This window comes from Lasioglossum baleicum, chromosome 12 (assembly GCF_051020765.1).
Source record: "Lasioglossum baleicum chromosome 12, iyLasBale1, whole genome shotgun sequence".
Lineage (NCBI taxonomy): Eukaryota > Metazoa > Arthropoda > Insecta > Hymenoptera > Halictidae > Lasioglossum > Lasioglossum baleicum.
The window spans coordinates 4,651,312-4,665,438 of record NC_134940.1 but is presented as its reverse complement, the minus strand read 5'-3'; the positions used below and the strand labels follow the sequence as shown (position 1 = coordinate 4,665,438).

General features: G+C 40.1%; 1 protein-coding gene across 8 annotated transcripts in view; it reads right to left on the bottom strand.

Moving 5' to 3' along the window:
* Window positions 1–14,127, bottom strand: part of Dh31-r (Diuretic hormone 31 Receptor) — a 166,410-nt gene that overhangs the window by 113,215 nt on the left and 39,068 nt on the right. For 5 of the 8 annotated variants that reach the window (XM_076435009.1, XM_076435007.1, XM_076435004.1 and 2 more), the window contains one exon: window positions 12,302–12,371. Coding sequence is in view for 3 of the 8 variants with exons in the window: in XM_076435004.1 (XP_076291119.1) it covers window positions 12,302–12,328 (27 nt within the window). In the remaining 5 variants the exon portion in view is untranslated. Of the gene's footprint in view, window positions 1–5; window positions 9,520–12,301; window positions 12,372–14,127 lie in introns of those variants that run through there. The other 3 variants (XM_076435002.1, XM_076435000.1, XM_076435010.1) reach the window with 2 other exon arrangements.

The window sequence follows — 14,127 nt, the reverse complement described above, 5'->3', positions numbered from 1 at the left end:
ATTACTTGCAGACAGTTGGCTCGACGCTTGTTGCTGACTCTCGACAAGGTTCCCCGTGAATAGCAAACAGAGAAGGATTCAGAAGTGCGCCGGTTGTTTTATATGCTGGTCACGACTGTCGCAGCCGTGGTTTATTAATATTGATGGTAACAGCACGCGCTCGCACGAAGATCCCACCGCCACAGTAATTGAATATCATTTACGCCAGCGATTTACATGACAAACAACCCTCCGCGAACTATGCACCGTCGCAGGATCAAAGAACCTTGACGAAGAAGTCGCGGAGACGAGCTCCTGTCGTTTATGGGGATGAAGATCTCCCCTGGAGATTAACGTAAATCCGCCATTGCTCCTATCGAGTAAGATTACCGACCAATCGATATCGACCAATCGGCTCACTGAGTGATTAGAATTAATGGTGTCTCGTGAGAAACTCTAGCAACGTTATCTTCGAGAGAGAGAGAGAGACAGAGAGGGAGGTTTGTTACCTTGGTAACTAGCTGCGCTTTCCTTGCTGACGTTTCACACGAAACATAGCAACTGCCGTATCAATTATAACTTTTAACAGTTGAACGGGGTTGAGAATTAATTTTCATAGATTGTGTGCCTCTTACACACAGAAATTTCCACTCCATTTAGTGCTAACATTCCAGAATTATGGCTTTCGAAAATGTTCAAATAAATGCTAGAATATAAAATACGACAGAATTTAGTACGATCTTAATTTATCTCGGATCTAAACAGGCTATCCCCTCGGAAAATAAGATTCTATTTGATTCATGTTTCTCTCTGAAAATTCCTTTAGAAAAATGTCAAATTGCATAAACATACGACTTCGTGTATGAATTGGTATTCATGATTAGTATTTACATTCTTGCTGGATATACAATATACATGTACAGAATAATTAAACTTGTTGTCTACAGTACTGTAACATTTTAATTTACGTTAGCAGAATCTCTATAATTTTCGTGCACGAATTAAACATCCGCTCGGCGGCATCGCGATTTCTTCTGAAACCACTGCACCGAAACCAGTCTCAGCATTTTTAATTAAAACAACTCTCTCGCGCAAAGCGTTCGCTACAAAGCTTCCCGGTGGTTCGTAAGGAAATTCCATACGGTCTTGGACGGACAAGCGAGGCGATTATCAATGTGGGAAGCTCAATTTTCACAGCGGCACAAAGAGACGGATCAAAGAACTTTGATGCTTCACTCTCTTTTGTTTCCAAAGATTAAACCGCTGAATCGTGAAATTCTACTGTCTCGGGTAAACTACCGCACAGAGAGTTCTACAAATATTAAAATCATTTTTCAAGTTGTACCACTAACAGAGGAAAAGTTTGCCAGTATTCTTAGAGATTCTTTGACAGAAATAACGAAATCCAGCGAATCAGATGTGTTTGAGAAATCGAAGGACATGTTAGAAATGTCAAAACGAATTTTTTTGCGGACGAATTTAAAGAAAATACAAACCTCCGTCGAATATGGTATTCTACCATTTTTTGAAAATTTTCAGGAGCCATAAATGCATAAAGATCCGCAGTCTACTTGCGAGAATTACTTTCGAGAAAGTTAGTCGACCTCGTTGCATTATCATGAGCAGTTTATTCCGCTTTGTCGGGGCGGACAGCGCGATCGAAAGCGCAGTTTACACGCGAACAATGCCACAACGTGATACGAACGTCGTGATATCAGACGCCGATTAAAAACTATCAAGTCCTCGGACATCGTTCGCGGAAGATCATTACCGAGCATCGAAAAAAGCTTACACAAAAGGCGATAAACCGGAGCAGGCAACGAGGAATCGAGGAAAAAAGTGAAAAATCACTCGAGGCCAGGTACCGCGACACGTCGATAGACCGGCGTTACATCATCGATCCTCGCTCGGTGATGGATTATTGCAAAAACGAATGCTCCGATCTTTTTTTTTCCGCTTCGCGAAAGATTCGAGCATTCTCCTACGGTTCATTGATCGGAAAATTAATCTCGAGATTGCCGCTCTGGGATGAAGGAATCTTTAGTCGACTTAACGATCTCTTAGCGGTTCCATCTCACGGCGCTTCATTTGTTTAAAACTGTGAATGCCGGCAAGTTGGAGGAGAATTAAACCCGCAGCTGAGGAAGAAAAATTCGTGCTTTTGACGTTTTGCGTGTCGTCGCCGCGGCTTATTAATCTTCTGGTGAACAAAACTCTTTTGAGCAGACTTCTCGTGTGTGGACGGTTAAATAATGAAGCTGAGGGGATATTGTTCTCGCTGTATTTTAGCTCGTTGTACTGAAAAAAGTACACGCCGCGTTATTTTCCCTAATTATAATCCTTAATTATAATATGAAAGGGAAGGTCGATTTTTCTGCAGTGTCAGAAAACAGAATTTTATGACGTCATTTACACGAGGACGAGCCTTGTTTGATTCTATAACTATAAAAACATTTATCATGTCATAAAATATGAAGAAGATATTTAGGCGGACCACTCTGCACGTCTCAGGCTGATAACAAAGTCTCTCAAGAAAATCAAAGAGCGTCTGCAGGTAATGAAAGAACACCTTAAAGTAATTCAAGTCGGAATTGAAAGATTAATACAGGTTCTAGATTGTGGACTTTGAATTTCAGACAGTCTCGCGATCTTTTCCGATTACTGCTTAATGAAAGTATTATCAATAGCTTGGCGGAAAAATTCCATTACCGCGGGAGCAAGGTAAATTCCATCGCTCCGCGCCACCTCGATCCAACAGGAAGCATCTGAGATATTTACTAACAATACCCGCATAGCCTTTCGTGTGCCTTGCTCTAGTAAATGCCTTTCAGCTGTTTCGCTTTTCCCACCCCCATCAATAGCACTGAACTTTCCAAGCTCCAATTTTTCATCTGCTCCGATCGGCTTGAACTCTTTTGTTCCTGTGTTGATCGGCATGGAGGTCAAGGATTACTCTGACTCTTTTCTGTGAAGTAACTCGGCCATTTTCAATACTGCATCGCCAATACAGTAGTGTCTCGATGTATGTGAAAGGGATGCGCACGATATCTGCGAAAAATGTATTACCGTTATCGCCGGACATTGCCTTTCAGTAAAACTTCATTGTTTCTAATTATTTTTAATGGATCCTTCACACAGCATACTCGGGACACTTTCCTGATTAAAATGAGTCCAATCGTGACACAGTTTGTTTCTATAAGAAATAATTAATAATAAGGTGGAGTGTGGGGTAAGTGCGCCCTAGTTTTTGCAAAGTTGGACTTGAAACTGATGATGTGTTTTCAGTCTGGTATGTAAGAACTTAACGCTCTTGGTATCAAACTCTTGCCACAGTTATTACTGATCAATTAGTGTTATGTAGGCTTCCAATTTTGCTTGACAATTATCATTTTGATGGGATATTGTACAAAGTGTCAACTACTGCGCACTTGCTCCGAAAATGGGGCAAGTGTGTCTCTGAAAGTTAAAAATGCTTTCAAACCTTGTTTCAAGGATTAACAAGTCTGCTATAAAATGCTTGCAAACCGTAGAACATCTCTAAGAACAGAAATAATATGAAGATGCAGTTGGTAATTCGCAATATGGATCCGAGGAACTAGGTTATTTCAATATATGTAGAGAATTTTCCGCACGACGTTCCTTTTTCCGCCGGAAATTCGCACCACGAGGCAGCATCCCGTTAACGTCAAACAGAAATTGAAAGTTCCGTCGTTCAACTTCCCAAAGTTTTTTGTCAGTCCGGCAACTTTCCCGCGAAAAACTTCCGGTAATCATTGAGCACTCCTCAAGGCGGCGAGATGCGATTTAAGTTAGCGATGACGAGCACGTAGAAGTACCGAAACTGCCAAATTCGATACCTTGCATTTACAAATTCGCGCGAGAGGAAACTCAGCGTATTCCTATAAAAATTTGACGATTCTTGCGTTCGCATCGTAGCCACGGTGTGCAAGCCGCTTCGAGAAACTTATATTATCATGAAGAATCGGTTAAGTATATCAGAGTTTATGGCAACGCATCCTTCTTCGTTGGAAGCTCGCTGCGATTCTTTTTTATCGCGATCCTCCCGAGGTGATTATCGTTTAAATGACAAATCGCGCGTTTTACTAAAAACCGCGGAGGGTAATCTACCGCGCTGTAACAAGTATGACGCAATTCTGTTGACATCGAATATCGCAAATCCTACCACGTACGATCGGAAATCCGAGATCGTGTCGCAACGAGACAATCTTCAAAGTCGAACGCCGCCGTCTGCGCAAAACCATGTTTTCGCTACGAATATAAACAATCCTGTGACAGCCTGTTTCGCAAATTGGTCGGGGACGTCGTGGAAACGGAAGGCAGATTCCAAACCGCGTCGTTTCCCACGACGGGATCAATTTTCCTCGACAAACACCTTTCCTCGCGAAAGAGAAACAGCGAGGTCTTTGACGGGAGTTCGTTTCCGCGAGACAATTTCAAACTTGGCTATAACTTCCGACGTGTCTGGAAAATGCATTTTTTGAGAAGTTGTTAACCTTATTAAATCTATTAAATTAACTTTATTAAATCGCGAAAGATTTGAAACATTCAAGAATATTGTATTGTTGCTTTTAATGTAACGAAGTCGTTGAGGGATGAAATCATCAAAACATTTTTATTTTGCATAAAAATCCGTAGTCTATTGATTAGATACCAATATATTGAATACTGTAAACTAAGGGTTAAAAGATAGAAGAGTTTCATTCATCCCTTAAAAATGACTGAGCAAACAGCAAGAGAAAAAATCTAAAAACATTCATTTTTAACATTTTTAAAGTACATTTCGAAGGTCCCTTTAAACGCTGAGAGTCTCTTCGCATAAACGCATAAAAATTGCAGCGTATTGCCGACTATAGGAGGACCTACTTCTCAATTTATGTGTTCAATTTTTCCCAGCGTGCGTCCCATTGTTTAACAAATTTTCCCATTTCCCGAGCCATGAAGTCGACGCGCACCGGCGCGGCGTCCTGTTCGTTGCGCGTGTAAAATTTTATGAGCCAACGAAGTGGCAGATTTCCTTTTGAAAAACAAGAGACGCGGACTTCAGGACCGCATCCAACTTTCTCGCCAATTTCACAGTACGCTTCTTCGGGTGTATGAGTCGGGCAATCGGTTATTGGAGTAGAGTTCAAGGATAAACTCTCCCGTCAGATCTCTCGCGGAAACGCGTGCGAGCTGCGAGACGAAGAGGAATTGAACGAAGACGAAGGTTTACGAGTAGGTAGACACGTACAAGTTCGGAACTACATACCTGGAACCTAAGAAAGTTTCCTTTCACGAGAATTCGCAGCGGAAATGTTGCTACTCTTGTTCCCGGCAGCAAGCGGGAGGATGCGAATCTATGAACGTACAGGATTCAACGATTTTTTCCAAGTTTCTCTATCAAGAGTTTCGAATGTGGATTATACTGACACCCGGACTCCGTGCGAAGAAGTATTCAGGCGAATCTAATTGCTGTGAGGCGAACAACGTGCTGCCAGACTCGTAGTTTGTGCGTTCGTGTAGTCTGTTAAACTTCTTTAACTAATTTTCATTCTTGAAAATTGGTGTCTGTAAGTCAAACTTTGGGATCTTGCAATTTCAATGCATCATTCCTGTTGAAGGATGTGAAATTAATGCATTTAAAAGAATGGCATCTTTTCTATGGAAATCGTTGTTTCATCAGACCTTCTTTCACTAATTTCCTTTCTTGAAAATTGGTGCCTATAAGTCAAATTTTCGGATTTTGAAATTTAAATGCTTCATTCGTGTAGGAGGATGTAAAATTAATCAATTTTAGGAAACGACATCTTCCTCGTGGAAATCATTGTTTCGTTAGACCTCCTTTAACTAGTTTTCTTTCTTGAAAATTGGTGTTTGTAAGTAAAATTTTCGGATTTTGCAATTTAAATGCTTCATTCGTGTAGGAGGATGTAAAATTAATAAATTTTAAGAAACAACGCCTTTCCCATGGAAATGATTGTTCCAGTGGGCGAGCAGTTTAGAATTTTCAACGTGTTTCAGTGCGTCGATGTAAAAATATGTTACGAGGGTTGGGGATGTCGTTGTAGCGTAAGATTGAACGATTTCAGAATGTGCAGGAAATTATAAGTGCACGTTGACAGATCAGTAGTATTGCCAGAATCATAAATTTTGGATGATTTGTATACATAGCACAGCGGAATGGCTCTCCGAACCCAATTGCTCTGTTGGTAGCTGAACAGCCGGCTCTACACGTCCTATCCATTTACCATAGAATCGTTCATCTTGGTAATGTCTAGTTTCACAAGCACTGTCGCACACAAGCTACGCGGGACATTTAATATCGTTGACTAATTTAAACGTGCCGATTTCCCCGCGAAACGTACCCTGTTTCAAATGTGTATTGTTGATTGCTACATCGCTTGTTTGGAGCACGATCATTATGCAATTCCAGTTACTATTAACTTCGATTCATTCATAAATGTAATATTTTACTTCGAGTGAAATGACCTTTCTCAAATGATGGTATAATACGCTTCGAGCGAGCTTTATTTGATAAAATGTGTGTGCTTGAGCAAATTCCGTGTACCGACCAATCGTGAAATCGGTCACGTCGTGTGCAACAATCTAATAAAAATCAATGAGAAGGTTTTTATTGTTCTATTATTGGGTTAGTGGGAAGGAAACGTCGATTTTCTGTCACATGCGATCCGTGGTTCTCATGTATTCTACTTCGAGAACGTTTCAAATTTCCGGAAGCAACTCTCGTACAATTTCTTCAATGTTCCTTCGATGAAAATATCACATGAAACTTCATGCATTTCTATAAATTCGTGTATTTAAAAGAATTGACCAGCCAAGTCATAAAATTTGCAATTCTCGACATTTCTTCTCCCGTCGGATATTAATAAATTGTATGGGCGGTAGTAGCGTTTTGCGAATTTTTCACGATTTCCACGTGTTTCTAGAACACTGCTGAAATATTTTCTCTTTTATATTGCATACAGACTGTATTATATTTTTATCGTGGACGACACGTGCAAAAATTGACTTTCATCGCGCTCCACCGCTTTTTCCCTTCGCTGCTCGTTTCGTCACCCCTAATCGAGTCCAGATATGTCCGTAAACGGTGTTTCGCCAAGGTTATAAAACGTTTTATTTCCGCGGCAATGAAGCACGCGAAAGAAATCGATGACGCGTATATATGTATATACGTATACGTTCGTTGGATTTTCAGCAGTCGTTGCCGTTTCCATAAATGACTATGGGGGGCGCAGTTATTCGTTGCGGCCGATCTCGATCATCCTCCTTGCGATACGTAGACGCGAGCGGTGTTACCGTTGCCGCTCGTTCGATATTAATAAAACGTTATTGACGACCAATTTCGTTTATTCGTTGTTGCCAGTATACCGGATTACAACGGGCAGTTTCATCGGTGATAATGGCGACTTTATTATCGCCCGAGGTGAGCGTCGTCGTTCTGGCAATTCCAGCACGTGTACATTCTCAAAAATCTATGGAATCGTTGTTAACTAACCACGACAGACAATTTCTAATTTTCTCATTTTAATTATTCTTTAATGCAACCCGGATTTTATGCATGAATGGCAAAGATGGGTGGGTGTGATTTAAAACAGTAAAACCATTCGAAGAATTTAAAAATACTGTTAAGGTGGAGTGGGGTAAGTGCGCACTAGTTCTTGCAAAATTCAGTCTGGTATGTAAAATTAAACTATTGTAAACTATTACACGTTCAGGGTAGCCTCAAAGTTGTACGTGTACCTCGCACGTGACTGTTTGGCATTGGTTGATTTAAGCGAAGAAAACACCTTCATTCTTGGGCGACATCTATAAATACAAGCTGGAGAAATTTCGTTCATACTATCATAAAAATAACCAATTAACGCACTCCACCTTACATTATTTTCAGTGTATTCAGCCTATCCATGTAAAGAAGTAAGAAATAAATTTCCATTTCACTCCAGTTTGTTGTAATTCACGTAGAACATTTTTATTTTGCAAAAAGATCCGCGGTCTAGTTATAATCAAGTGTAAACCATGCGGTCGCTAAAATAAACTAAATAAATAAATGAATAATAGAAGTAACGCGATGAAAGAAATTCACAATGTATTGACAGGAGCAATGTTATCTTGTGAGGCTCGTTAACAATGCTTCCGGAACGCAAGCTGCAGATGCTAATGTTAGATTACGAGTCGTTTGAAATAGAGGAAATGCCGCGAAAATGGTTGGCCAGCGCAATAAAGGGAAAACACATACACCGGTATTTCCCAGAGGCGAGATGCTGCTGGCAATTCATATAGGATTCCTGTCGTGGCAACTGGCATTATTCATTCGCGCGAATAATAATTAAATAACAATTGCCCCGTTCCGATACATCTGCATTCTTAAGTTAATCATCCGTTCGAATATTCAACAGGTCTCTCCCTACGCTCCACGGTACGCGAGTTCAAAGTGGCACGAAGAAAAATCGAATTTACCATTTTTCAAAAATAAAAACATTCAATTCATGAATAACCTCGTTTATCTACCTGAAGTTTAAGCTGCCGAGGATATTAACATACGAAATAAAATTCCATGTCGCCACAGTCTCGCGCGCGGTCCCCGACTACAAAAATTGAACCTTCATAAAAAGTTTTAGCTCAGGCATAACGAAGCAGGTTGTCAAATAGTTATGTTCGTTTAGCATACTTCGCTGTGTATTTGCGAAAAGCGAGAGCCCTTGAAAAACGTTGAGCAGTGGGGAAAGCTTGAAGCGTGAATTCAAGTCCTTTTCACGTCGAATTTATTCCTTTTCTATGAAAATAAAAATTCTAATTTGTAAGGATTCATCTCTCCCTGCTAGACTTTTCGCTTATAGAGTTCTCACCTCATTGGTGCCATGGCAAGATTGAAAATCATCGACTATTCGAGTATACATCGTGTTTCCAATTTCCAATTAGCAAAGATTTGGCCAATTCTCCCGACCATCCGGCCCTCTAGATCGACACGCAATTATTCTCGTATCGCACACGCACTCCACCATAATGATACTTCTGATAGTATTCAGAACACGGCGCGGCCCGACCATATTTTGCCCACGCCGTAATTAATGGAACAACACGGAGGATCGGGGAATCTCATTAATTGCGTCGATGATGAACGTGGATCATCTCGCAGCCAGGGCCGACCTTTGTCCAGCGAACAACACGCGACCATGATCGGGAAGGAAAATGATTTGTTAAATGCTCCGTTTCGGGGAGAAATTCAAATAATCCACCTGTTCATTTAATCGACCACCGCGTATTCCACGATTCGATTCTAAATGACCGTGATCGTAGAGATTATGTTCAAACATTCGAATGAAATGTCAAAAATTTTAAACTTTTTTAAAGGATCTTCATTGAAAAATGTACGATATTTTCAATGAATACAGTGTGACAAGAAATAACTATATTATAATTCTGTCAAATTGACGAATTTTGAAAAACCAAATAATAACAACCATAACATGGACCTTTAGTATTCATGTATTTAAGAAGTTTCGAAATGGCCACCCTTTGCGCCGATACAGAGGCTCAAACGTGTCTTGAAATTTTCGGCAATGGGCCGCAGCTCTTCTGGCGTCATTCGGTCCCACTCCTGGTACAGAGATTCCAAATTTTTATGGGGCCGAGCACAGGCCCTGGCCTCCAAAATCGACCATACGCCGTAGTTCATCGGATTGAGATTCGGTGAGTACGGCAGCCATTCCACAGATGTGATGAAACCTGGAAAATGGGCTTTGCACCACTCCTGAGTCGTTTTCGCCCTGTGGGCCGGCGCGGAATCCTGCTGTAACGTCTATTCTGGATCGCCGAGGTGCTGTTGGGCCCACAGAAGTACGACGGTTTCGAGAATGTCCCGTCGATACACTTCTTGGTTGATCTTGACCCCTTGATCCACGAAAACCGTAGCAAATCCCATTTTCCAGGTTTCATCACATCTGTGGAATGACCGCCGTACTCACCGGATCTCAACTCTATGAACTCCAGCGTTTGGTCGATTTTGGAGGCCAGGGCCTGTGCTCAGCCCCCTAAAAGTTTCGAGTCGCTGAAAAAATCTCTGCGCCGGGTGTGGGACCGAATGACGTCAGAATAGCTGCGGCCCATAGCCGAAAATGTCAAAACACGTTTGAGCCTCTGAATCGGCTCAAAGGGTGGCCACTTCGAAACTTCTTAAATATATGAATACTAAAGCTATGTTATGGTTATTATCATTTGGTTTTTCAAAATTCGTCGATTCGACAGAATTATAATAAGAAATGTTTAACTCCGTTATTTCTTGTCACCCTGTAATTTCTGGCACACTGAAGCGATGTACATATATGTATATTTGAACGAAAGATGGTTGCTAGGAGGAATCACGGTGATACGCCGCGAATCATAAGTGGCACGACAGCTCGAGATTGATAGTAGAGCACTCTATTCATTGCGATGTTACTCTCGAGCTAAGAATCATGAATGAAGACGAATCTGCTTGTTAACATTGCCCTCCATCGCGGTGCGGAAGCTTTTAATTCGCCATCTGAGGTATTTAAATCCGAACCACTAGTCGCTTGGCATTTCTCTCGGTCTCTCTGAATAATGATTAAGCCAGCCGAGTTGAGTAACGATTGAGTTAATTCATATCGCCGCCTTTCACGTCTGAAACTTCTGCCGGAGCATCAAAATTTCTGTCGGAAAAGATCCAGCTTCATCCGGGGATCCAGATTATTTTGCACGATCGCTGTGAACGCTTTATGGGAAATACAAATTTCACAGACCTCATTTTTAAATGGATTTACAAATGGACCTGTAAATGGATTTACGAATTTACCAACTGTCTAGTAATCAATGTTGTTGGAATCCGACATTTCAGTTGCAATCTGTTAACTTCGCGAATGGAAATCGCGTTTTTATCAGATTTGGCATTGCATTCGCGTTTCGACGTACCCAAACGAAGCGTTTTTATTTCGCCACTGCGACGCGAACATTTCTGCAATGATTTCCTGATAAATATCATTAAGCGAATCAGCGCTCGTACGTTATGGAATTACGACGTTTACGATTTCCAAAGCGGATTTTTACCGCGACCTGCTTAGCTGAAACGCTAAACTCCGACCTCTAATCGTTTCTACAATAACAATGTATTCCGAACTCAATGTCTTTGCGAATTGTGTTAATTAGCTTGCACGATTTAACAGACCAATAATGTCGCACACGGAAATTCTCATCTTGCCGTTAAATGGTTACTGCGTTGCTCTATTATTGTCTTGTTCGTTTCTATTTCCATCAATGTCGCGCCAGATATTTTTATTTCACGTTTCACACTTCGCTATTTATACAAACCGTTTAGCAAGGCTCGAATTTTTGAGAAAGAAAGTATAGTGGATCTACAAACTATTCGTACGTCGAAACAATGTTGACGATGTTGAACAACTTTAAGAACATCACTATCTTCTATTTTTAACTCCTAAGTTTTATTTAGAAGAAAATGGATCTTCTACCGTGCACAACACTGTCATTAAAAAATCTATGAAATAGGTTCGCGGTGGAGAAAGCGTCAACAAAATGCTGTCTGAAGCTCGTCAAGATAAAAGAACGGCTAGAATTGCACAGGGGAAATTAACACCGGCCCGTAATTGCCCGGGACCGCATTAATGATCTAAATAAAGCGAGCCGAAGCACGAGAAAAGTATCATCGCGTGTTTCCGGTTCGTTTTTCCGTAATTATCGCAAATAGAGCGGAAACGTTGCACGCGGAACAGCGGTACGCGGAGCGTACCGATTCGCGAAAGCATTCTGCAAATATTTGCGCCGAAAACAGAACACGCCGACGCATTCGGGAATTCCATATTTAATTGATTAAACGTTAAACAATCTGGGAGTACTTGAACATTTGGTACATCTGCGAAATTATGTACATGAGAAAAGCACCCATTGGGGAATCGATTAAAACGGAAATTTCACGGCGGAAAAATTAAGTGATTAATAATAAACATCTTGTAGTTCGCGTAATCTACGAACAAATTAAGAAGATTGGGAATTATATATTTAAAATATATCTTTTACATCGTGTCGGGGAAGCTTTACTGTGTGATTATTATTATTCACAAAAGGAGGTAAGAATATATTTTTTATCGGGCTTTCATGTACGTATAAACGACATTAAAATTCAGAAAATATGTTCGCAGATAAACAGAAATTGTATCTAATTTTTTAGTATTACAACCGACATTAAAGGGATTTAATACAGCAGTAAAATTGAGATTCCAGAAAAATATGCAAATCGATGAATAAGTATTTACTTGAAACGTTTGCTCACCTCAATTTGCATGTCCATATTAACCATTCTTGAAAATATAGTGGGGGGTTTAATGCTTTCGAGTCACGATCTGCAACAAAGAAGTGTAAAAGTGTTAATGCGTGTAACCGAAAATATTTATACAATATGTACGCGGTGTACATGGTAACACCGAAACTCCACCTCTCCTTTTACACAATCGATTTTAACGAGCTCTTATTGTCCTTTTGCGAATTATTCAGCAAAGGTCGTTTTAAAAAACCGAGCAAACAATGGCACTGTGCACGCATCTTGCGCATGTGGGCATGACAAGGTCACAGCCATGGTCGTTCTGCCATTTCTTTTTTTAACACGAACACCAATTGCGTGACTTGCTCTGCATAATTCAAGTATTACATCGACACGGTGAAATTGATGTGCTTGTGTTTCGAAGCGACACTCGTTTCACACAATATTCCTTCTCCGGAGCTGTTCAGTTCTTCCACAATTGAAAAAACACAATCGTAAAAATCTACAGTCGAAACGAAACGGTAAATTTGTCCTTTGAAACACGGAATTTCATTAAACATTCCAACAGGCAAAAAAATATTATAAAATTGTTTCTGAATCGTTCTTTCAACCTCGTTCCATTTTGACAATTTTATACCGTTCAAATTTAATTGTACGCGCTACGTATTTCGGCTTCGTTCCGCCAATCATGTTCACAGCTGGGAAAATATGTTCCCGTTACATCACGGCGGCGGCGTTACATGTATGTATTAAGTTATTATACGACATACAGACTTGTGTACACACTTATAATTATATCGCACAAGTGTTCCGAACGTTCTACAAACTTCTATTTCGGAGAGAAAGCAAACAGCAGAGATGCAAACAATAGAGATAAAATCAACCTCGATAAATGTTAACACTTTTCATACGCTATTTCCAATACTTTTGGTCGGAGCTAAATACATAAATTAATGTAAGGTGAAGTGCCCTAAGTCTGGACAGTCCAAAAGTGATACCTAAATCTGGACAACTGAATTTTCATAGTAAAATCAGTAATTAAGAGATTAAATAATTATATTAGTACAAGTACAAGCTCTCAATACAGTGGGCCAGTTTAAGATTTAAGTTCGGTGGATGCTAACAAAGGACCACCAACTGTACTGTCGAAGACAGACGAAAGATCTTGAAAAAAGGAGCAAGAACAAAAATTATAGAAGAAGAACATTTGTCAAAAAAGCAGGAAAAAGAGAGATACAAAATTAAAAAAGAACAAGAACAAGAAATCAATAATAATTTACACGAAAGAGAAAAGATAATTACACAACAAATTAAGGGCAGAATGTAATACACAATAATAATATATTCATATGTGCATCATATTAAAGGATTAATAAAGTTCGATGTTATAGATCAGGCATGGGCAAATTTTTGCTTGATCGGAGGCATTCTCAAGGAATACCCCCACTCTTCCCGGTCGCGCCTCTCGCTCCCCGTGGCGGCCATAGTGCTTGGAGGCACTATAGTGTCTGTTGCACAGATTATACATAAATTCAATTTGTCCCGGTGTAGGGTTTACTTCTGTCCAGGTACTAGCTTAGATTGGATTTAATATGTCCAACTATAGGTTTGAATTATTCTTGTTAATACAATTAAGATATTAACCTAAACAATGATTTTTTGATTTTAAATTACTTTACAAACTCCGAACTGAATGTTAAAACTCTTAAAAAATTATTTTTGTTTATTTAAAGTGATAAAATTTAAAATAGAAAAACATGCTGTCCAGGCATAGGGCACTTCACCTTAAGTCGCACATACATAACTCCTGTATCTTGCAACGAAAGCAGACTTTCGAA